Genomic DNA, 24233 nt, shown 5'->3' with positions numbered 1-24233 from the left:
GGCGTCAGCCAGGGGAGGGGCCTCCATGTAGGGGAAGGGCGGGAAGCTGGGGCTGAGCAAGTTTTCTATGCAAGTCTGCGCAAGAAGAGGCCACACAGACCAGAAGACCCAATAGCCTTCTGAAACGGAGAAGAGTGGAGGCTCTGGCTTTGACCACCTGAGACCCCACTCCTGCTGCAAAGATTGTCACTCCATTTGTTATCCTGAGGCCTCTACTTACCCTGTACCATAAGGATGGAGCCACTACTAGGAGTAAAAGTTGGCTGCCTGTTTTCCCTGCTGGTTCTCACTCTGGTCTGTGGCCTTTTCCCCATCTGCTTCAAATGGTTCCAGACTGCCACAGGTACAGCCCGACCATGTCTTTGTCCCCATAACCTAAGTCTTGACTCAGCCTTGTCACCCTGTCCTGATATCTTGCTCTGATTCTCTCATCATCCCCAAGCTTGGGACATGGGGTGCTGCCTGTGGCTCTTTAGTCATTGTTGTCTGTCTCCTCTTTGCCAGCTGGATTGTAACTCCTGCTGTTTACTAGGTCGTCACCGCCGGGTCCTCAGCCTCCTGAGCTGCACTTCTGCTGGCGTTTTCCTGGGAGCGGGGTTCATGCACATGACTGCTGAAGCCTTGGAGGGAATTGAATCAGAGATCCAGAAGTTGGTGATACAGGTGAGCAACAGAGTTGCTGAGCTGCAGGGCTGTGAGGCCAGAATGATGAACAGAACCAGGGAGAGTAATGAAGAAAGGGGGAAAGTAATGAAGCCAAGGACACGGGAGGAACAACAGGGAAGATGACAGCTCTTGCGCGGAATGATGGAAACAGGTCAGATTGGCCTTTAAGGAAAGTGATGGAGCCGAAGGCACAGGACAGGAAGCTGAGCTGCTCTTTCCCTCGTCTAATTTGTGCTTTTTTTTCTCCCTAGAACAGCACAAACAGTGAGGGGAATTCTGATGATGCTGATTCAGCTTATGTAAGTATCTTCCACCAGCCCCTACCTGGAGAGTAAGGAGAACCAGAGATGCCTTTAATGCCCAGACCTTTTTGAGAGGATTTATGTGTGGAATTCCAGGAATTCCTTCTGCTCCTCAGCGCGGCATTGTGGGGGAGAAGAGGAGCCACCCAATCCTTTTGGGCTTATGAAACGCCAGAAAGAACTCTTGTTTAGCCTTCCATTCTTTCTCTGGACCCTTTGACATGCTTCATATCATTTTCCCATATTTTTAAACCTACTGATATTGTTTCCCTTAGTCCCTGTGGTATTCTTGTTGTCGAATGTCCGTGTCTACTCCTGGCTTCATTTCCCTTTTTTTCGTTCTATTACCACACTTCCCATTCTCTTCAGTCTCCCAATCCCATGTCCATCCAATGCAATTTCTTCCCTTTCTTTCCCATCTCACAACCCCTCTTTCTGTTCCTAGATGGAGTATCCCTATGGAGAGCTCATCATCTCCCTGGGCTTCTTCTTTGTCTTCCTTTTGGAGTCACTGGCATTGCAGTGCTGTCCTGGGGCTGCTGGAAGATCAAAAGTGCAGGAGCAAGAATGGGGTATGGCTAATGTCCTTGAACCCCATAGCCACGGACCTCTACCCTCACCATCACGAGGTCCCCTGCGAGCCCTCGTCCTCTTGCTCTCACTCTCCTTTCACTCCGTGTTTGAAGGTCTAGCTGTGGGACTGCAGCCAACAGTCGCAGCTACCGTGCAGCTCTGTCTTGCCATCCTGGCTCACAAGGGGCTCGTAGTGTTTGGTGTAGGACTGCGGCTGGTGCAGGTAGGCACTGGATCACGTTGGGCCGTGCTCTCCATACTGTCGTTAGCTCTCATGTCCCCCCTGGGCCTAGCCCTAGGGCTGGCTGTGCCTCAGGGAGTCTCTGAAGGGGGGCAAGGCTTGGCCCAGGCTGTGTTAGAAGGCATGGCAGCTGGCACCTTCCTATATGTCACCTTCCTGGAAATTCTGCCCCGGGAGCTCGCAGGTCCTGAAGCCCCTCTGGCCAAGTGGGGCTGTGTAGCTGCCGGTTTTGCTTTCATGGCCTTTATTGCCTTGTGGGCCTGAGAGATTCCTGACTTTTCTGATGGATCTAAGATGACCTCCCTACCCCCAAGAGATGCCTCCCAAATGACCTTAGCCCTCTGACATTTCTTCACTGAGACAAAGTGACATTCACGAGGCATCATTCCGTAACCTGGACCCCAGCTTTTCGCTACGCGAGATGCCATTTCTCATGCAGGACTGAGAAAAGGATGTTTCAGTTGAGTGCCTGTAAATTGGAGGACTGATAAAAAGACCATCACTCCAGATTTGACTCTTGTCCCGTTTATCCTACTGTATGTAATAAAATGTCCATTTTATCCTTCCCCTTCAGCCATGCTATACTTCATTTCTCCGGGTTGCCTAGGAGGTACCTGGTACAGGAGGTGGTGGAGTGGAGAGCAGGAAGGGTGAGTGTGGGATGCAGTCTTCTTTTCTGGAATTGGGCCCCCAGCCATTCTGTCAGTTGCAGGTCATGCCTCTCAAGACATGGGAGCGTTGCTGAAATTCCAACAACCTACTACCACCTTATGTACAGGTGTTGAGAAACTGAGCCAGAGTTCCCAGCATTTAGAGAGAAGAGGTTAAAAAACAGAAACCACAGGAATCTAGATTTTTTTCCTATGCTAACCACACCCACCCCACTCCCAGTCTCCCACAAAGTGTCCAACAGACTCTTGAGATAAGGCTAAATGGAGCCTATTTCCATCTGGTTCCTACGTTTCACGCTGAGCCCTGTGTGGCTTCAGGGCCACTCTTGCTCTCCCTCCAGCTGCCTTGTGCTGAGGGATTAAGAAGCAGTGTGCTTGGAGAGGGAGAAAGGCAGCAGAGAAATGCCTGGGGTGATCGCTTGGCTCTGCCACGACTTAGCGCTTTTCCTTCTGCATGCCTGACCTGCCGCTAGGGCTCCAGCCCCTCCCTGCTGGACAGTTTGCCTTTCAGTTGAGTAACTCCCACAATGTGTTGCTTCTCTTAAAAGCTGCTAAGGACATATACATTATGTGCAACTGAGGAGGAGCAGGGTGGCTGTTGCCCAGCCCCTGACCCACGAGATGGAGGAATATATCAGACTTAGTGGAGAAATTGGGAAAGAGAAGGTGTGCCCTGTGAGCTCAACAGCTTACCACTTTGCCTCTTCTCATATTTTCGGTGTGGAAGCCCAAGTGGCCTTAACATGGACAAGGTCTCCTGAGTTTCATTCTTGTCTCAGTCTGTCCTCTGTCCATCCCATTCCCCTCCCCATAAATTAAGATACACAAACCTCCTCACCAGCCCAGCGTACACACACAGGGATCAGTGAGAAGGCAAGCTTCAGGCAAAGCTAAATAAAAATGTCTGACATGGGAAATAATTTCCCGGAAGCACCATCCTATTCCATTTTCCCTTCAGTATTAAATGCTCTCACATGGAATACACTCACAGGTAGTAATAATAGAATTTCTACATTGAGCACCTGGCACTGCGCTATTGCTTTCACATACATTATCTCCCCTTCCCAACCCTGCCAGGTAGATCTTATCCCTGTTAAGTCTAGGGAAGTGCATTTAGAAAAGTGAAATGACTTGATAGCTAGCTGGGGTTCAAACCCGTGTTTCTGTGATTCTAAGAAAAGCTCAAGATGTAGATTCCCTTCTTCCTTACCTTTCCCTCCCCATCTTCTTCGTTAGGGTCTCATAAGAAAGCAGAGAACACATTGGATAAGTGAGGCAAGTTTAATAAAGGGAGTATATAGAAAGGTGCGGGCAGGGCTTAGAGCAACAAGGGATGGTGTAATTCCCTGGGGCTGCATAATAATGCTGTTACCTAGGCTGAACAGAGGGAGCAGTTACCAGAAACTAGAGGGCCATCCAGTAAGAGGTGTGGCCTTGGTGCAGGGATGCAAGCAACCTGCAGGGACTTGACCAGGAGGAAGCCAGAGGAATACCCTCACTCTCCTTCTACTCTCTGACCTACTGCCAACGTCTCCTGTCGGCCATACCCAAACCAAGAATGAAAGAAGCCAAACCAAAGAAGCTAAGGACGAAAATGTCTGTTGGTGCACTGCAGACAGGTTAGCCTTGTGAGGTGCAGATCCTAAAGAAGTCTGGGGAGGCAAACAGAAGACGTCCCACACACCATCGATTCTCTGCTGCTTTCAACTCCAGTGATCTTGCCCAGACTTTGGAAGGAGAAATTGGGAAGGACATGATTATATGGAAGTTAGAGAGCTATTTCTGGTGCAGAGGATTTGTATGACTATAGAAAGGAGGCTTGAGGAGAAGCACATTAGATTCCGAGGCTCGGGCTTCCCTGGTGGCGCAGTGGTTGAGAGTCCGCCTGCCGACGCAGGGGACACGGGTTCGTGACCCAGTCCGGGAGGATCCCACATGCCGCGGAGCGGCTGGGCCCGTGAGCCATGGCCGCTGAGCCTGCGCGTCCGGAGCCTGTGCTCCGCAACGGGAGAGGCCACAACAGTGAGAGGCTCGCGTAACGCAAAAAAAAAAAACCAGATTCTGAGGCTTTTCACATGTTTCTGGGTCACTGATGCTATCAGCATTTGAGGTCAGTGAGCAGAGGCTGGAGATTTCAAGCATGGGTGGGTCATGCATTTTTTTGCCCCCTCCCATCCCAGGGGCCTGTAGATTCCCCTGTAGCCTCTGCTTTCAGCCATCCTTCCAATGACCATTTCCTTTTCCTTTCCCAAGATCCTTACCAACCAGGACTGGAACCATCTTTAGTTTGAACTATATTGTATCGAGAGCTAGAATAGAGCTAGGGAATGCTGCAGAGAGAGAACATCAGGATCAGAAAAAGGAACAATCTTGATCATTTTCAAAAGCTCTGAATCTCCAGCAAGGAGCCAGAGAGGGCTCTAAGGGAGCGGAAGATGAACGTGATTTCTGAATGAGCTGGAAATGAGGAAGAATGGAATAAGAACAGGCATGAGAACCATAGGACAGGAGGGACAGCTGAGTCAGCTGGGGCATGGTGACTAGAAGCCAGATTCAGGAGTGAACCTTGATTGTCTCATCCTTGAGAGATAGGTTGTAACTGAAGGAAATTAGAATCATGAGAGTTGAAAGATAAAAATAGGAGCGAAGATATACAGGTTAGGAAAGCAGATAAGAGGGGAAGCTAGTTGGAATAGTCACAAGAGAGTTTATGTGAATCAGTTTTCAAGTCTTCTCAACTCCTGTGTCCGTTCCCCACCCCTCGTTCTCCACCCCATCTATTTTTTTTATATTTAAACAGAAACAAAAACAAAAGAATGAGACCTCCAATTGCCCTCCCGCTTTGAGCCAGCTTTCCATTTCTGCACCAATAAATGATTTTCTGAAGCAACCGCCTGGAGCTTTCCACCTTTCCTTTGCTTACAAGTTGAGGATTGGGTTTGGATATTGCAGTTGTAAGATAAGAATTTGTGAAGAAGGGGAGACGGGGAACAGCATCAAAGGGAAACCAGAGTTTTGTGAATACCCCAGAGCCAGGCAGGAGGCCAGTTAGAGAACACACGTCAACAAGATACACCCAGGAACAAAAACCAAAGAGCTCCAGACTAATTCTTAGGAGACAATTCATGCCACTTCGCCCTCCCCTGAACGACAGCTTTCCAGTGTCTTTTCTCCCTCACCAGAGGAAACGGTCCCTGGCTCTGGGTGACAGGGTACAAGAAACAGCTGCCAGATTTGGAGTGGGCTGGTACGTGTGAGTGTGCCGACCGGCCAGATACCCTCACATTCCCCCCGCTGACCTGAGGAGGAGCCCATGGTTACTAGCAAAGGTGAAGCCAAAGGGGTGCAGACAGGGGTTATGCCCACCCCCAGTCTGTGGGGATGCTTAAGGACTAAATCTAAAGACGCCAGTTGTCAATGCTTTCCTTTTTATTTCAGTTTTATTCTGAGTTACTGTCTTTAGACTCACTGAATGTCAAAAACAGAAAGCATTCTACTTTTACTGTATATTTATCCAACTGGCCGAAAATTCTGATGTTGGTGAGGAGAAAGTGTGCAAACGACTACATTGTTCTGGGCATGGTTTACCCTGACCACACCCCTGGCCTCTGGTCAGAATAGACTCTCACTTTCCAGTTAGTCCTAAAATCTCTCTAGAAAGGTCATGTCTCCCACTTTGGCTTTTCCCTATTAGAGGAGTACTCATTAAAGCTTAACATCTATCCCTCCTGCTGTAGTTTCACTGCTTTGTGTGTTCCTTTAGAGAATCACCCTTTAATATCTCTTTATGAGTTCCAGAATTTTCAAGCTGACAACCCAAGGCTCTCATGACCGTGTTCTTCTAGTTTTAATCTCCTTCCCATAGCACCGTTGCTTAGCTATCTTGGGCTTCTGTTCCTAAAGTCAGGGAAACATTCCTTGAAAATGAGAGGAAGGGAGAAACAGAGTCCTAAGCCTGAAGCCGAGACAAAAGGGCGGTAGTTTGCGGTTCAACGTCTGTGAAGTCGCCCCACCTCTCCTCTGAGCCTCTGAGCTCCGATCTTGAGAATGGGCAGGAGCCACAGACCACTGCTGACCATGGTATCAGGCCCTCCCGCCATAGCTACTGCTAGAATCACAAAGAACAGTGGGGGACTCAGGAAGGGACCTGGGAGCTGGGGAAAGTTAGGAAGAACCATGCCAACCACAGGGGGGCACTGAATTCCCATGGGCTAGCCTGGAGTGTGCAGGACCAACAAAGTAGAGAGGTCAGTCAAGGACAGCAAAGCCCTTCTCCCTTGCTCCCAGCAGACAGCATCTCTCCCTCTACCTAACTCTTGGGTTTCTTATAGATGCAGAGGCATCTGTAGGAGAGAGACACACACAGTCACCACCCATTTCACACACATCCTCCATGACAGATACATACACACGCTCTCTCCTATGTACGCACAACTGTAATTTACTCCCTCTTGCAGAGCTTACCTTAACAGGGCTTCCCTGGTGGCGCAGTGGTTGAGAGTCCGCCTATCGATGCAGGGTATGCGGGTTCGTGCCCGGTCCGGGAGGGTCCCACATGCCGTGGAACTGCTGGGCCCGTGAGCCATGGCCGCTGAGCCTGTGCATCTGGAGCCTGTGCTCCGCAACGGGAGAGGCCACAACGGTGAGAGGCCCGTGTACCTCAAAAAAAAAAAAAATTGAAAAAAAAAAAAAGATTACCCTAAGAGTGTTATCTTTTTAGGCAAATGTACCGAGAGGACCTGCCTTCCCTTCCATAACGAGCAACAGCAGCTATTGCCGGTCAAGGCTGTGAGTTCTTTGCCTTTTCCTCATGTTTATCTAGGAGCTGTTTGGTCCACTGAGTCCAGTGATGCTGTTTCTTTTCTTTAGTGTGGCATTTAAGCACTGCTTGCTGTCTGCCCTGTGTGTGGTTAGCCAACACCCTCACCGTCAATAACTAGCTCTATAACTTGTATAACTCTGCTGGTCACCTAATACTGCCCCCTTCTGCTCCTGGCCTACTGTATTTAAAATAGACTTGGTCCTGGGAGAGAGAGTGAGGAAAAGCTCAAGGTTCAAGAACATATTCCGTGCTCCACTTTAATGCCAGTGTGTTGGCACCAGACACCAAGCTGCATTAGTCCTCAGCTCAGTTCCACTGACGAAACTGCCTGTGGGGTTTCTATAAGGCAGTCTGGCAAATGACCTTGTAATAGTCTACCCACAATCCTCTTGCCAATAATGCTATATGGTTCCGTCTCATTTTTACTTCATTATTATTTTTTTAAGTGTTGGGTGTTCGTTGCTGTGCACGGGCTTTCTCTAGTTGCAGTGAGCGGGGGCTACTCTTCATTGTGGTGCGCAGGCTTCTCATTGCAGTGGCTTCTCTTGTTGCGGAGCACAGGCCCTAGGCATGTAAGCTTCAGTAGTTGTGGCACGTGGACTCAGTAGTCGTGGTTCACGGGCTCTAGAGCGCAGTCTCAGTAGTTGTGGCACACAGGCTTAGTTGCTCCGCGGCACGTGGGATCTTCTCAGACCAAGGCTCGAACCCGTGTCCCCTGCATTGGCAGGCGGATTCTTAGCCACTGCTCCACAAGGGAAGCCCTCATTTATACTTCTTGTGCCCCAAGAGCCCAAGAATCAGCCTGCATCAGCCACAAAATATCTGAAGTCCTCTTGATGATTGTTCATACTTGAAAAGCTTCTCAGAGAATCACAAACATAGTCTAATTAACTCCCTGATTCAAAGGAGAGATTTCTGAGAGGAAGTCTTTTTTTTTTGGCTGTGACTCTCCTGAAGGAGTCTTCCTATTGGGACCAACTGTGAGCAACCCAACGCCTCTAGCAACTGCATGAGGCCTGGTCTACTGATTGTATCGAACCGTCTAAAATGGAATCTGGTGACCCTAGGGAGGATCCTGCCGGAAAATGAGTCACGAGATGTCCTTGAACACTTAGTCAGCTTTCTACACTTCCTTCTTTAAGATCACGATGTTGGTGACGTCTCTGAAATCCTGTGGCATTTCTCAATGGTCCATTCCACAGATATGAAGTATCCTAAGATCTGAGTAGCTCCTCCCACCCCAAACTTGAAAATACTATCAATATCGAGGACAATACCATCCTATTGGAATAGGGACCAGTAACTATGAGGTCACATTTTGTGGTGTGTCTATGCTATATATGCCCTCTCCCATGGTTTTTGTCACTTTGAGAAGAGAATGTGAGAGCTGGGCAGGGAGAGGGCAGGAAAGGGGCATGAGGCAGGCATACTCAGACAAAGAAGAAGAATGGAACTCGGATTCCTCTACAGTTTATTGTTACAGCAGAAGTTGTGGGAGACAGGAGGGCGCCCCCCACACATAACGCACGGTGGTCAGAGCCCCAAGGCAGCCCTTCCCACCGCGATGCCAAACCCCAAGCAGCCCTGCCCAGCTTGGCTCCCTCCCCGCCTCCCACTCTAGACACACACTGTCTAGACAGCTACCAAAGTTAGAGCAGCCAATGGCCCCAGCCCCCTTCCTATTGCCCAGCTCCAATCCTTCTGTCACACTTGTTCACTGCCCACCACTTCCCATTCCAGCTTCCATTTCCACACTGAATGTTTCTGTCACATCCTGAGGACCACGAACCCATAAGCAGTTCTCCCGACACACATTCATTTAGGCCCATGCCCTTCAGTAGTCTGAAGGGTTCATGAGAAGCCATATCAGCTTTGGTGAGTGGTACCCCGGCCGCGAGCCCCCGACTCTTGCAATATGGCAAAAGGAGGCAGAGTCTGGAGGAGACGCCACGGACAACTACAACAACCTCTCATCCCTTAGCTACAGACACCCAGAGTGGGGAGAGGGGATACGTGCCTTCTCTGCCTTAACACCATGATGGAGGGGGGTCATTTAGGGGTCTGGGTCCCTAAGAGATATTAGGACATCTCTCCCAGGAGCTGAGGGGAATCACAGGTTAGAGGTCAAGGTTAGGGTAGCAATCAAAGATCAAGTTCCTCTCCACACACGATCTGCCCCGCTTCCCTTGCTCACTCTGGCCCAGTGCCCTACGCACCTCCCAGGTTAGTGCTGGGGGAGATGAGGGCTGGGTCCTACACCCAGGGCAACAAGGGTCATTCAACAGGAGACCTCCATGGTGTGCCCTGGGGGCCCTGAAGGGAGAGGCCCAGACTCGCTGCTCTGGGACAGGGTGCGAGAACGGGATCGGTTGCCATCCAGGGATGCGGCACTGGTCAGGGAGGCTGTGCGAGACCGGGACAGGCGAGTCATGCATGACGAGGCCACTGTGGAGACAGGAGGAGAAGCAGGCAGTCAGAGAGGAGAGGGGAAGAGAGGCTGGGAACTCAGAGTGGGGTGCCTGGCTGGAGATGAGAGTTATAGATGGGGCCGGGGGTCAATGAGCTTGATTTTGCAGATGGTTGTAAATCCAGGAATAAGCCTAAATGGGTTGCTCCCCTCAGCGCCCCTCCCTCCTCCTGTGCCAACACCCCTTGTCCTCATGACAGCCTCTGACCCACATACTCACTATAGCCCATGCCTTGCAGGAAGTACTTGAAGGCCTCGGTCAGCTTGCCTGGCTGTAAAAGTAAAACGAGGAGAGGGAGACAGCGAGGGGAGGTTAGAAGCTGAGCTAGAGCTCACGGCCGTGGCACGTTAGAGATGGGGTGTGTGGCAAAGGCTATCGTTCAGGGCCACTAATAGCCCACCCCACAGATGGCAGGGGTACTCACCTGAGTCAGCTGGGGCTGACCTCCGGAGTCAGCCATCTGTTCAGGAGACAGCCATCCAGAAAAAGTGACACACACATAAACAAAAAGCCACGCCGAGAGGTAGAAGAGGGTCTCTCTTCCCCAGGTTCCCCACTCCAGGCCTTTAGGGTGTTTTTTATTTTTTTTTACTCCACCCACCCACTTGCTCCCATGTAGGACCCTGGAAGCCTAGCAGCTGGATGTAGAGAGGATCTATGGCTCTGGACAGGGGGCCAGGAGTCAGGCTGGGCGTGGAGTACGGTTACTGACCTTGAGGAAAGAAGTCTGGGTGGGGTCCAGTTTTGAGTTACATTCCACCTGGAGTAAGGAAGAGGCTGAATGAATGAGGCCACACTCCCTGTGGCCCCTCTCAAACAAGGAACCCAGGGACCCAGACCCAGTTTCTTTCTTATCAGCCCCCTACCCATCTCCTTCTTACCAGGAATCAAACTCTTATGCCCCAAAGTTGCTCTCCCTGTCCCAAACAGAGCTTGCCTCTTGGCAAGACAGCCCTCTGACTGCCACCCTCCCTCACCCACCCCAAGATTCCCTACTGACCACTGCATCTTCATGGGGTGCTTGGTCTCCTACCACCAGCATCACAGGGCACCTAGAGGCATAGTGTCGAGGAGTCGGCGGTGAGCCCCTGGCACTCCCTCCCCCGTCTTCTCCCAGAAGAGCAGCTGGAAGATGTTGGCTCCAAAGAGGAAACAGCCATTTGAACCTCACTGACCCCACTAACAGGGTTCAAAGTGGTAAGACCTAGAGGGTCGTGATTTGCTAAATAGGATGGAGCGGGGGGGCAGGTGACAAGAAAATTCCCTGGCAAAAGACTCTCCTTCTAAAGGATGGAAGCACCTAGGGAAGATCCAGGGAGAGAGGCAAAGCTTTATCCCTTAAAGTCTTACTTGAGGGTGATATCGCTTCCACGCTCAAAGTTCAGGTCTCGGCGACTAAAGAGGGTGCAAAAGAAGAGTAGGAATTTTAGGCAAGTAGTGCTATCCATCCAGACAGAAGCCAGGTCCCCCGTGAGGAAGTTATCTTCCTCCCCAAAATTAGAGTCAAATATTGGTGATTACAGGTGGGAACTGAAGGAGAAAGTGGCAGACAGGCCTCAAGCATGAGCCCTATGGTCATTTGTGCCCAAGGTCCCTGGTCAGAGGGCAGTGAAGGGGATGAAGGGCACAAAGACACGAGATCATCTAACTTCTGCGAATCCAAAAATCTAAGGAAGTAACAGGAGCAAGGGGACCGGCTCCTCATAATTCTCCCCCCTGGGTCTGTCCTGCAGCTGCCCCAGCTCCCCACCGAATCCTGCCCGCCTTGCACAGCCTACTTCCCAGCCTCCCCTCCCCTTCTCTGTGCCTCCCATGACCCCCGTTACTGCTTCTACATTTCTCTTACATGCCCACTCACTTGTTGTAGCTGTTCCAGTACAGTTCAATGTTCTCCAGGTTGGGGGCATGTGTAATGATATTTCTATACTTCTGTATCAACTCAGAATTTCCAGACAGCTCTTCCTGAAGGAAAGAAGAGGGAGAATAATTAGGGCTGGGAAGGGAAGTCAACAGTTACTGGATGCGAAGAGGCAAGCCCTCTTCCCTCCCCAGATCCTATCCCAAGTAAGGAAGTCACCCCAAGCATTCCAGTCCCTGCTGGTCCCCTCTACTTCTTCCATCTTCCACAACCACTTACCTGGCTGAAAAGATGTCCAAGGATCATCTCCGGAATGGAAGAGGTGAGGCCTGTTAGCTACGTGGAAAGGGCAGGTAAGAAAGCTCAGGACATTAGGTGGAGAAAAGACCTAGGCAAAGTGACATGGCTTCTTTCCTGCTCCATCCTCCCTCCTTGCAGCTCACAGGCCAATCAGTTATGTTGTTAGAGCCTGAATGGACCCATACGGGGGAAGCCCGCCCTAGATCTCAGCGCACAGGCCCCTCCAAACCTTGTGGGCTGCCCAGTCCATCCAGCCCTTGGCATTGGGATCAATGTTGATGAGGACAAGACCCTCGACAGTATCCGGGTGGGTAAGCTGAGGGGCAGTAGAAGGAATGGAAATCAGAGGCATACATGGCCTTACCCCTCCCCGGTGAGCTCCATCCACCCCAGGCTGCACGGGGCCTGTCTCCCCACCCTCTTACGCACGTCCTCCCCCTAAACACACACTAGTAAACAATACTCTGCCTGGGCCTTGGACCTGCCTTTCCCTCGTCTGGGGTTTTTTATTTCTTACAGCATATCGCGACAGGACGTAGGCCCCAGCTCCAACACCGACTCCAATTATTGTGAAGAAACTGTGAAAGGGAAATGTAGGTCTAATGGGTCCTGGTGTCCAAAACTTTGACTCTCCAAACTCCTCACCCTCCTTCCCAAGGCCACGGGCACAAAGGACAGAAAGGGACCTTCCTTTGGGGGATGCTGTAAAAGAAGGTGCCAAGGAGCTAAAAATGGACACTGGTGGTCAGCGTCAGTCCCTGAAGTCTTCCCCCAGCTCCCTCTGGGAGAGTGAGTGTCTTGAAAAGAAACACCTGTTCGCCAACCAACCAGACACTGTTTCTTATGTAGCTGTTTGTCCATCCTCAACTTTCAGGAGCTAGTTCAACTTGTTCTGTTTTAGTTCCTGGTTCCTCTAGAGGAACTGGGAAGAAGGGAACTTGAAGCAAGATGTTAAATAAAAGATACAACTTTAGTGAACAACAGGAAGAATGGGGAGAAAGAGAGCCAAAGGGTGAACCAGAGCTGCCCAGGGCCCTGGTGCCCAGGAAAAGCCAAGCCAAGGACAGAGCCCAGCATCATCAGCACTACATGCGCAGCAAGGAGGCCTTGCCTGGTTTCTTTCTTTTCCTTCTCCCACTCCCCTCACACACAGGGTGCCGAGGGCACCAGGTGTGTGTCTGGAGGAGGCAGAGGGGGTGGGAGGGAAAGACAGGTCTGTCTGGTTCCTCGGGGGTTGTGCCACCCCCTCCTCTTTCTTCTCTAGCTTCCAGATCAGAGAAGCCCCTCCTCAGCCTGAGGCAGGGCCAGGCACACAGCTTCCTTTTCTTCTCCTCTATCCCTTAGGGCTACTCTGCTGACTCAAGTCAGTTTTCCACACCCACCCACTTCCTCTCAACAATCAGATTGGAGCGTGGAGAAGGGAGGGTACTTCTAGTCCACACAGAACTCGCCCAGGAGCCATGGTGGGCACAGGAGCTCTAAGGACCACCGTGTGCTGGAAAGAGAACTCTGGCTTGGAGGGGTCCCCAGGCCTCTCACTTTAAGTACTGCAGGATGCAAGGGATCATGTCCGCAAGCTGGTCCAGAGATGGGTACTGATATCTGGGGAAGAAAGGAATGTTGAGGAAAATAGCAACCTGCCCTTACGGCCCCCACCTCAAGTATCCTACTCTTCCTCTCCCAGAATTACCACTCGCCCTCCCTTCCTTCTTCCCCGGTCCGATCTTCTCCATGCCTGCCATGTGCCTCACAGTCTGATGAGGAGGGAAGGAGCTAATTCTCACCCCAAAGGGAACACGGGAGCCCCCTCTTCCATTCCAGGGGCATCCACGTGAACCCGCACGAAGTTCTGAATGATTTCCTGCATATCCGCAAATTGAAACAGCGGCTGGAAGCAGGATTTATCTAAAGAGAATCCCCATCGCCCCAACAGTAGAATTAGACAGGGAAAATGTCCCCAAGTCAGAACCCACCCTCTTTCTTTCATGCCACAGTCAGGCTAGGAGAGAACTTTTCCTTGACGTGCCACATGGCTCCCTTCCCATACTGACCCTTCCCCTCACACCGACCACCGTTTTACCATTCCCCGCAGCCTCTTCCCAGAAAGAAATGGGAGGGGAAGTGAAGGTCCTTACAGTTGAGCCCCACATCGTGGTAGGTGAGTATCGCTGGGCGTTTGGGTTTGGGGGTGCCATAGACAGTAAAAGTGATGGGGCCATAAGGTGTCTCCACAGAGTGAGTCTGCAGGAAAACAGGTCACACCATCAGGTAGGAGTTAGGCTAAGAGGAAAAGAGGCAGGGGAGGAACCTCCACAAAAGTCAGGGAGTTGAGGGGAGGCGGGGAAAGAGAGGAGACGGGAACCAAAAAATAGAAACAGGATCGGCAAGAATTCAGTTTAGGTAAAAATGACACTGGAAGATGATTTTGAGGGTGGAAAAGAATAATGAAAGATCGCAGAGCATCAGGGAACTCTGAGAAGGGAGGAGAAGGAATGAAAGGGAGAGATGGGGACAGGAAAGGACTGGAATAGAAGGAGAGGAAGCAGAGAGGTGAGAGAGCCATGTAGCGGCCCTTTCCTTCCTGGGGAGAGGACAGCCCCTCCTCCCACCTGCGGCTGCCCCAAGCTGTTACCTGTCCCTGGTCCAGGAGGATTCGGGCAGCTAACTCAGCCTCCTGGAGAAAGACACACACGGACAGATACACACAGAAACACACAGCCACGCAGAGTCAGATGGAGAGACAGATACAGATAAAGAAAGGTAGGTAAAGAGAACAACAGAGACCAAAGACAGAAAGAGATTGACAAAAAGAGACACGGAGAGGATGAAGGTTAGCGTAGTTACAGGACAGAAGCCTGGACTCTCAATTGTGGTGTATGGGGAGAGAAACGCAGGTAGACGTGGAGAAAGCAGGGGTGTGGTTAGACGGAGATCATGAATTTGGGAAGGTAAGGAGTGAGGGGGATGCCTGAAGGTCTGGAATTCGGCCCTGGGAGTCAGAGGGTCTCTGATAACCTTGGCCACCTCAGGTGTCTGCCCCGGCAACAGCGGCTTCTCCTCCGTGATCTGCACCTCCTGCAGCTCCGCCATGGTGGCCTGGCAGGGTGAGGAAACACGGAGACTGGGGAGGCTGGCTCCATACCCCCGCACCTCCTCGAACAGCTGGCTTCCTCTCTCAGCCCTGGACAATAGGGCGCAGAGGGCCCCAGGAGCTGAGGACTACTCCGGGACACAGAGAGAGCCTTTCCTGCCCCCAACTCCAGATCCAGGCAGCTGGGGAGGAGGGCTTGTGCAGGAGGGCTCAGGACACCACTTCCTTTTAGCCTGGCCATCCCCAACCCCCCTCAACACCCACACCTCCGGACCTCTCTCCCCTGTCCTGGATGGAAATACCAGAGTGGGGCAGCAGTGCAGCTCGGGTGTCCCAGGCTATATTTAGGGGCCACCCCACACTCCTAGTTAGTTAGGTAGGGGGTGAAACTCGTGGCTCAGTGACTGGGTACTCTAAAGATACTAAGGATGGGTAATGAGAGTTCACCATGGACTGTGACCTTCAACTAAAGCCCCAAAGTCAGCAGCGCAAAGGGAAAGGGGCTAAAAATGACCTGAGTAACATGACCAAGAGGGGGAGGGGGAAACAAGAAAAGAAGGACAAGGGACATCTGTGTCCAACTGACTCAGTGCCTCCCTTCCTCTCAAGACTCTTCTTCCTGACTGTGAATAAATTAGCATATATTCAATCTTTGGGACCAGGGCGAGGAGCAGAGCACCTGTGCAGACCAGCACAGTAAAGGGCCAGCAGCCTGGGGGTGGGGTCACTTACTGGGCTCCTATTGGCTGTATGCAGTGGGGTTAAGGGTCAGGGTTCTCACTCCTCCTGGCTCTGGGGTCTGAGAAAACAAGGCAATGAGGTGAATGACATGGGAGACAGACCCTGGGTCTTTTAGGGACAGAAAGCCTAAGCCAAGACCTGGACTACCTGGGTCACCAACCCTTGCCAGGTCACTAACCCTCCCCAATTTGTACCCCCAAGTCCAGTGAACAAGTCTTCCCTAGGCTTCAGCTAGAATCAGTACAGGCTGGAGGGGTCTTCGGAGCAACACAGAGAGCAGGTATCAGTCCAGGCGGGGAGCGGGGGGGGGGGGGGGGGGGGCGGGGGGGGGTGCGGCTGGGAGAGGAGAGAAGGAAGTGCTGATGTGGAGGAAAGAGCATGGCTTGTGTCAGAACCTCTGGATTCTAGTCCGAGGTTCTGCTGCTACCAGTGTGACCTTGGCTCAGCCTGTCACTACTCTTGCCCTCAATTTCTCATTTGCAAACTACAAGTGGGGACTAGGGGATCCCCAAGATTTTTGACAGCTCTCGAGTGAGATGGGGTAGCAGAGCACGGCTGTTTCTCTCCACTATTTAAAAAAAAATTTTTTTTAAGCCTCGTGCCTTCGCTTCTCTCCTCCACCCAGTCTCGATGTGGGTCCGCGAGTGGAGAAGGGGTGAGGCAGCGGAGAGTGAGGGGCGGTCCCACAATCTCTTCCCAGCCTGCCCCGACGACCTGCAAAGGCCGAGCGCCGGCTGGGAAGGGATGAGTAGGACAGAAGGGACTGACTGGGCCCAGCCCCCGGGACCTGTCCCTACGAGTCCCTCCGCTGCGCGTCCGCGTGGGGACTGACACGCTCGCGCGGCTGGCGCGGAGCGCCCTGGACCCCAAACACAACCTCGCGCACGCCCCAAACACGCCCTGCAGCCCGCGGAGCCTCCGCCTTTGTGCGCGGCGGCCCAGCGGCCCTCCCAGCGGGCCCCTTCCCGCGAGCCGTCATCTCCGAGGGATCGGGATCAAACCGCCCTCCACCCGCCACCGGCCCCTTCGGCGCCAGCCAGGCCCCGCGGCCCCTCGCCCGCCCTTCCCCCTACCTGCTGCCGCCACGGCCGCTTCCACCTTCACTTGCCTTTGACTCCCCGGCCCGCCCCGGCTCGGGCTCCCCACAGACCCGCCCCCGGCCCGCCCTCGCCCGCCCACGGGCCGCCGGATCCCAGCAGATCCGCCCCAGACCCCTTGTAAACACGCCCCCCTTCCCCCCGCCCCAGGCTGCCTGCCGCTCTGGGAGGGCCTGTGCTGGGGGCCCGAAGGGAGCTCTAAGGAAAGCAAACTGCTGGGTGCTTCCAGGCTCTGGTCCCGGCTACCCGCAACGGGGCGGCTGTGGGGTACGCGGGGATCCCTTAATCCCGCGGGGGATCCCCACGCCCGCCCGCAGCACTGCCCCCGCCCGTGACCTGGCTCTGCCTGTCGCACTCAGGCTCCTTACTTCGCCCCCAGACTCCGAGGTGGGGACGGGTAAAAGGGAGGCGAATCCAGGGCGCTGGCATCCCACGGATTTGACTCCACCCGCCCGGAAACAGAGTACTAGGTTAAGGGAGGATCGCTGCTGAGGAGGCGGGGGTCTCGCCCGCTGGGAGGGGAAGGTGTGCCTGCGCGGACTGGGCGGTGGGGGCTGGAGGTGGGAGCGTCGAGGGCGCAGGAGTTCCAGCTCGGGGGCTCCCAGGGCCCTTGGTACCTCCTCTCTCTCCGCAGTGTCCCGACGCCTTCTCTCCGGCCGCTCCCTGAGGAGTTGGAAAACAAGGCGGGGAGGGGGGTACGGGGAGTGCGGGGGGCTGCTATAAATAGAGGGAGATCGCGGGAGCGGGGGGGGGGGGCGGGGAGAGGATGGCCAACGGGGACTCCCGGGTCAAGGCCCCAAGGGGGGGGCGGAGGAGGGGCCAGGGACCCCCAGGGGTTCTGACTCTTGGGTAAACAGGCGCAGGGGTGGAGTTAACTCTGTGGAGGTGGAGTGGGGGCTTGGGGAGGACGCAGTGTCCTGGGCTGGGACCCAAGAGACCCTGTGGCTTCCGAGCTAACCCCTTCTAGTCTGGCCCAGAGGACGGTGAGGCCAGCTCGGCCCGGCGGAATCGCATCGCCCAGGCGCTGGTTTCTCAGGCACTGCTGCGTCTCTCAGGGCCTGAGTGGGTTTGACGTCCTGGACCCCTCACTCGCCCTGCCCTCCCCCCACTTATATGCACCCTCCCTGTGCCCCTAAGAGGAAATCCACCCAGAAGGGGATCGTTATGTGGCTAAAGGGATTCAAAGTTGTCTTAGACAAAAGGACACCAGACTGAATTTCTCCCCACCTGCACCCTTTCCAGGCCCCCTCCCCCCCTGAGGTCCCCACCCTATCCTCCTTCAGCCTGGCTCCCGAGTTGCCATTTCGGGGGCTGGGCCCCAGGCCAGTTGGGAACAATGGCCAATGGAACTGGAGCTGCCAACTGCAACACCAGCTCAGACTGCCCCCACCAAGACCCCCAAATTGCCTGCCCCCTCCTGCCTGGGAACTGCCCACCACCACCACCCTCACCACTCACGACCCAATCCCATCCAAGGAACATCAATGCCCCTTTCATCCCCACTTGGCAGGGTCTATTGGAAAGGAGGGCCCAAGAGGGAGGAGGTGACCCAGAGTAGAACCGGTCAGGATCAAGCCCAGCTTTCAGCAGCCCCACATCTAAAGGATCTCCCCTAGATCCCCCAATTTGGAGCACCCAAGTTTTCCTCCATTCCTTTCCCCCACTCCCTTCATAACTATTTACCCAGAAACTGGCACAGAAGCTGGGTACTCTGGCTCCTCTCCTAGTCCCCTCTCCCCTCTGGATGTCATATTAACACTCTCCCGGACAAGGAAAAGCCTGCTGGAATTGGGACTGTAGATAAAGATGCATAAGACAGAAGAGAGATTTCTCCAGCCCGACTGCAACTGGGGGAGAAAGAGAGCCTAGGGTGAGAGCTTCTGCCGGCAGCCTCCTCTGATGTGTCTAAAGTAGTGTTACTTGGAGTGGGGGAGGGAAGGACCTGGAGGTTCCAGCATCTAAATTCGTCTCTGGGTCAGGATGACTCAGGGGGAACCTGATAAGGGGCCAACGCAGGGGCGTAGGGCAGACAGGAGTTGGGAAATTTCCACTGGGATCTGTTTGCGTCCTAGGCTTGGGGTCTCAGCCTGCCACAGGCAGTAATGAGGCTGCTTCTGATCTAAGATGGGGTTCCTCCTTGTCAGGGCAGGTCTCAGCCTGGCCCAGTGTCAGTGGCCCAACAAGAATACTTCTGTCTCTAATTTCCTTCTCTTGGGCCAGAAGCAGCTTCAAACTATACCTTCCAGTAAGCCACAGTTTTAAGTACCTGCTCCATACAAGCCACTGTATAGATGGAATTCAAAGAAGTGTGATGTCTAGTCATACCCTCTCTAGAGCATAGGATCCAGTAGTTGAGTGAAGGTATAAAGATAGAAAAAATTAAGAAGTGATGTAAATATAAATTAATTGTTTAGACAATAAGTCCTATAGCAATAGTTTCCCACCCTTTTCAAGTGGGAGATCAGAGATTTCCATTTCCAAATGAAGGTTTTAGAATCCCCTGATGGGGACAAACCGTGAATTCAGCAATACTTTCAAATAAATTTGTTCAGTCTTCTGATAATCGCAACATCTATGCATCTATGCACCTACATGTGCAAAGCTTATTATTTACTCAACAACCAGTCTTCTGTGTACACACAGATTGCAGAGGTCCTTGCAATAACTCAGAAACCCTTGCCTCAGGAGGCTGCAGCCCACAGGCTAGGAACCATTATCTTAGTATAATTCAGAGGAGGAAAAGGATTGTTTTCTTTTAAAGCAACCAGTGCTCAAGCTGTTTCATTTTGGGCTTTTTAAATGAATTTATTTTTTACTTATTTACTTTTGGCTGCGTTGGGTCTTTGTTGCTGCGCACGGGCTTTCTCTAGTTGTGGCGAGTGGGGGCTGCTCTTTGTTGCGGTGCACGGGCTTCTCATTGTGGTGGCTTCTCTTGTTGCAGAGCACGGGCTCTAGGCGCGCGGGCTTCAGTAGTTGTGGCTCGCGAGCTCAGTAGTTGTGGCTCACGGGCACCAGAGCGCAGTCTCGGTAGTTGTGGTGCAAGGGCTTAGCTGCTCTGTGGCATGTGGGATTTTCCCAGACCAGGGTTCGAACCTGTGTCCCCTGCAATGGCAAGTGGATTCTTAACCACTGTGCCACCAGGGAAGTCCCAGGAAAAGGGTTTTGTTCCTAGGGTAAACCCTATGAAGAGTACAACAATGGAGTACTTGAGTGGTAAGGAGGGGCATTCTATCCAGGCAGAGAGAGATCATGAAGGAAAGTTTTGGGACAGAAATACACAAGTTACTAGGATGAATTGAATAGTAGCTACTATGTGCAAGGTAATTCCCATATATTATCCCCTAATACTATATAAAGTAAGTACTATTGTCCTCACTATACAGATGAAGAAATTAAAGCTGAGAGATGTTTAGTGACTTGCCCAAGGCCACTCAGCTAGTAGATGACTTACCTAAGACTGAAATCCCCAGATTCATTCCACTCCAAGGTTATTCCCTCTCCACTAGGCTTCAGGTAGCTTCTGAAGCATATAATGATTAGGCCATTATGGCCCCAGATGAAGAGTAATGTTGACGAAAGGTGGGTGATGTTTGGTAAGGTAGAGTGGAGCCAAGTGTGAAGGTCCTTGAATGACAGGTAAAAAGGTTTGGCATTTCAGAAAGGTTTGAAGATCCATAGAGTGTTCTTGAGTAGGAGCAATGGGTAAATAATTGTTCTGTGAAAATTAATCTGATGGGGGGTTTAAAAGAGATGGATTATGGGGTGGATAGGGGTGAAGCATTTGACTTAGGAAAGAGGTCATTTAGAAGCCAGGATAATCAACTAGATATGAGATGACAGGGACTTGAATAAAGTGTGGGAGGAATAGCAATGGAAAGAAAGGAGTGGATTTGTAAGACAAGGGAGATTATAGGAATCGGTGACTGATTAGATGGGAAGGAGAGGAAAGTCACCAACCTAGTTCCTCTCTTTTAGGGGCCCTGAAGTTCGTTCATCTGTATGGTTTCCAGCCAGAGAAAAGGCCAAAGAGAAACCCCTTCTGAAAGAAGAAACAACACATTTAGAAAAAACTGAATAAAATTATAGCATTACTTTAAAAGAAAAGTCGGGGGGTGGAATTCCCTGGCGGTCCAGTGGTTACTCAGTGCCTTCACTGCCGGGGCCAGGTTCAATTCCTGGTCGGGGAACTAAGTTCCCACAAGCCATGCGACGCAGCCCAAAACAAACAAACAAAAAAGGAACATCCTTGACCTGCACAGAAAATTATCTAGAGTCTGAGGCTCAACCTCACCCTGACCCACCCAGATGTGTGACCCTCCAAGGCCCGTGCTCTTTCCACGTGGGGCCCAACTTTGGAAGCCACTTAAGCTCCTATTACACCTGGTCTGCCAAACCCAGCGGGATTCTCCATGTTGGTCACGAACCTGGGCCTGGAGACTAGAAAACAGGACAATGTTGGACTGATGTCAACCTGTTTCCATTAACTCCTTCCCTGAGCTCTCCTCAGCTTTTGTTGAGGGACAGAGCATAAGGCAATTTGATCAAGACCCAGAGGACTGGGTCAAGCGGGGCTGAAACCATGAGGTAAGCTTGATCACCTGCAGAGATCAGGAGGTTGGCAACATGCTCAATGCAGCATGCAAGGTAGGAACCTAAGAACCCCACCCCCAAAGATTAGGGCTGTAGCAAGGGCTGAAAATTATGTCACAGAAACACTGCTGAGGTCATAGAACTTCCCTCTTCTCCCCAGTCTTCCCACTGCCACATAGTCTCCCCAGCCAGCCGGCTCTCACAGATCTGCACACACTTACTTACAAAGGCTGGGAAGGGTCAGACACCATCTGGGTACTCTCAGGTACACAGAAGTGATGGGGCAGTGGGTGGTGGTGGTGATTGTTCAGTATGTAGGATCCACACTAGTATCCCTTGTACTGGGAACAGTAGGTCAGATGGGAATCAGAGGGAAGGGGGGAGGGAGGGAGAGGGAAAAGGGGGTTTGTTCCTGTTGCTGATTCTGATTTTACTTTTTTGTTTTTATAGGATTTACTCTTTTTTTCCTTAATTAATTAATTAATTTAGGGCTGTGTTGGGTCTTCGTTTCTGTGCGAGGGCTTTCTCTAGTTGTGGCAAGCGGGGTCCACTCTTCATCACAGTGTGCGGGCCTCTCACTGTCGCGGCCTCTCTTGTTGCGGAGCACAGGCTCCAGATGCGCAGGCTCAGTAGTTGAGGCTCACGGGCCTAGTTGCTCCGTGGCATGTGGGATCCTCCCAGACTAGGGCTCGAACCCGTGTTCCCTGCATTAGCAGGCAGATTCTCAACCACTGCGCCACCAGGGAAGCCCCTGATTTTACTTGAACCTTCATCATTATTACTCCTCAATCCTCCCTTCCCCTCCTCCCTCACCCCCGAGTCTCCCCCCATACTGTTCTCCCCCACCTCCAGTTGACCATGGCATCAGAAGCAGAAAGAACATTCCAACGGTTTGCTGTCTTTGGAGGATCGTCAAGCAGTGGCACTGAAATGAACAACAAGAACTTCTCCAAGCTGTGCAAAGACTGTGGCATCATGGATGACAAGAAGGTCACCTCCACTGACGTGGACATCGTGTTCAGCAAAGTCAAGTAAGGGACCAGAGACGGGAGCGGGGGGTGGTGAGTAGAACTAACGAGGTGGTGGGATGCGGGAGGGCTTCTGGCACTGTGCTAGCCCCTGTCCTCAAGGCACTCAGTGTGTAGAGGCCCTGTCTGAGTAAGGGGAGGGTTGGACCTTGGAAGGTGATGAGTTCATGTTCCTGAGTTCCTGAATTTCTGTCTGACTGATCAGGGCCAAGAATGCCCGAACCATCACTTTCCAACAGTTCCAGGAAGCAATGAAAGAACTGGGCCAGAAGCAGTTCAAGGGGAAAAGCCCGGATGAAGCCCTGGAGAACATTTATAAACTCATGGAGGGCAAGGAGCCAGCTACCACCGGTGTTACTGTGAGTGAGTCTTCATTCCTGACCCCTGACCCTACTTCCCTGAGTCCCTGCTGCTCCTGTGTCCCTTCCTCCATGCCGATGTCCCTAACCCCTGCCAACAGCAGCACTGCAGGGAGATAGGGCAGAAGGCCTCTGGGCACTGTTGGTATTGAAACAGGCTTTAGAGATCATCGAGTCATTTCAGAGGTGAGGAAACTGTGAGAGGAAATGACTTACCCAAGGTCCACAGCTATTTTAATAGTAAAACTTAGACTCATTCCCAAGCGTCCAGGATCTGGGCCAGGCAACTAGGGCCTGGCGGCTTTGGGGGGACACTGAGTGCAGACGACTTGGTACCTGATCCCCACTCCTCTTCTTGCTCTTATGTAAGGTGAAATATCTGACTTCCTCCCTGTCACCCGCCCTCTGCTCCCTACTTGTCCCCTCTCTACTAAAAGCTCTTCCTATTCTAGGTTTCAAATAGGGCCTTCCCAACAGGACAGACTTTGTGTTTTAGGTCTGGGGTTGAAGTCCTCTGGCTGCAGCCTAGTCAAACTAGCTCCTCTGGAAGCAGAAAAATACACACACACACACACACCTCCCCCCACTTATTCCCATAAACCAGATTTCTTCCTCGCAAGTGGATGGTTCTTATTATAGTTCCTGCCTCCAGCTGCACCTGGGCCCTAAGCAAACAGCACCATGCCAAGGGTTGAACAAGAGCTCTGAGAACTAGTCGAACTGCTAGAAGTTCATCTCTAGAGAAGGGGCGTGACAGTGGAGGGGAAGGGAGAGGGCTCAGACGCCTCATCCTCTGGCTTGCAGAAAGCAGTGACGGTGGGAGGGGTGAGCCACCTGACAGACACCAGCAAGTACACGGGCACCCACAAGGAGCGCTTTGACCAGAGCGGCAAGGGCAAAGGCATCGCGGGACGGGAGGACGTGACTGACAACTCAGGCTACGTGAGTGGCTACAAGGGTGCTGGCACCTATGATAAGAAGGGCAGCAACTAGGGAGTAGCGTCATCTTAGCCTGCCGGCCCTCGACCCTGCATCTTTAACACCGGGAAGCTTGGGGGACAATAAACATCTGTGTGTGCAGCAGCTCATGGGCTCTGTTTTCCACCAGGGTGAGGGAAGAGGGGCCCCTTGGTGCAGAGGCAGAGAGAGGAGCTGAGAAACCCAAGGATGGGGGTTCTCAGCACCACAACCTTTACTCTACTTGGCCTCCCCGCCATTAGGTAGCATCCCCTTCAAAAGCAGCTTCTAAGAACACGGCTGAGGAATATATTTGGAGATAAGAGAGAAGCTAGATGTGGAGGCAAAAGTATTTGCTACTTGTGTTCACATAATACTGATATCCATCCCCTTCGACCTGCCAAAGGGGAGTAGAAATTCCTGATTGGAGCTAGTAGGACCCAGGTATTAGCAACTAGACCCTTCCCGG

At 52.3% G+C, this 24233-nt stretch overlaps 3 protein-coding genes across 11 annotated transcripts; 2 read left to right on the top strand and 1 right to left on the bottom strand.

Moving 5' to 3' along the window:
- The first annotated feature begins 234 nt into the window (after window positions 1–234).
- Window positions 235–2533, top strand: SLC39A2 (solute carrier family 39 member 2). Its single transcript, XM_060004924.2, has 4 exons — window positions 235–358; window positions 533–663; window positions 918–965; window positions 1414–2533. Exons 1-4 carry the CDS (start codon window positions 235–237, stop codon window positions 2044–2046), a joined length of 936 nt encoding a protein of 311 aa, XP_059860907.1. The 3' UTR covers window positions 2047–2533.
- A 6185-nt stretch (window positions 2534–8718) lies between these two features.
- NDRG2 (NDRG family member 2) lies at window positions 8719–17533 on the bottom strand. Of its 5 annotated transcripts, none has more exons than XM_060004911.1 (17): window positions 17448–17533; window positions 15725–15791; window positions 14917–14997; window positions 14534–14575; window positions 14037–14142; window positions 13686–13806; window positions 13441–13503; window positions 12419–12479; window positions 12131–12217; window positions 11881–11937; window positions 11602–11705; window positions 11094–11138; window positions 10744–10795; window positions 10456–10503; window positions 10168–10203; window positions 9963–10014; window positions 8719–9720 (listed from the first exon to the last, which is right to left on the bottom strand). In XM_060004911.1, exons 3-17 carry the CDS (start codon window positions 14989–14991, stop codon window positions 9554–9556), a joined length of 1116 nt encoding a protein of 371 aa, XP_059860894.1. In that variant the 5' UTR covers window positions 14992–14997; window positions 15725–15791; window positions 17448–17533; the 3' UTR covers window positions 8719–9553. The 5 variants fall into 5 exon arrangements, with proteins under 5 accessions (XP_059860894.1, XP_059860893.1, XP_059860896.1 ...); XM_060004910.1 differs by lacking the exon at window positions 17448–17533 and adding an exon at window positions 16807–16885; XM_060004913.1 differs by lacking the exons at window positions 14534–14575; window positions 17448–17533 and adding an exon at window positions 16807–16885.
- On the top strand, window positions 15810–24211 carry TPPP2 (tubulin polymerization promoting protein family member 2). 5 transcript variants are annotated; one of them, XM_060004916.1, is made up of 5 exons: window positions 18220–18700; window positions 20806–21474; window positions 22273–22451; window positions 22654–22807; window positions 23612–24211. In XM_060004916.1, exons 2-5 carry the CDS (start codon window positions 21454–21456, stop codon window positions 23798–23800), a joined length of 543 nt encoding a protein of 180 aa, XP_059860899.1. In that variant the 5' UTR covers window positions 18220–18700; window positions 20806–21453; the 3' UTR covers window positions 23801–24211. The 5 variants fall into 5 exon arrangements, with proteins under 5 accessions (XP_059860901.1, XP_059860903.1, XP_059860904.1 ...); XM_060004918.1 differs by lacking the exons at window positions 18220–18700; window positions 20806–21474 and adding an exon at window positions 15810–16013 and having other exon boundaries at window positions 23612–24210; XM_060004920.1 differs by lacking the exons at window positions 18220–18700; window positions 20806–21474 and adding an exon at window positions 17024–17355.
- The last annotated feature ends 22 nt before the right edge of the window (window positions 24212–24233 follow it).

The sequence above is a fragment of the Delphinus delphis genome, chromosome 2 (assembly GCF_949987515.2).
Source record: "Delphinus delphis chromosome 2, mDelDel1.2, whole genome shotgun sequence".
Lineage (NCBI taxonomy): Eukaryota > Metazoa > Chordata > Mammalia > Artiodactyla > Delphinidae > Delphinus > Delphinus delphis.
Note: the sequence above shows the minus strand (reverse complement) of the source record. Positions and strands in the feature narration are given on the sequence as shown.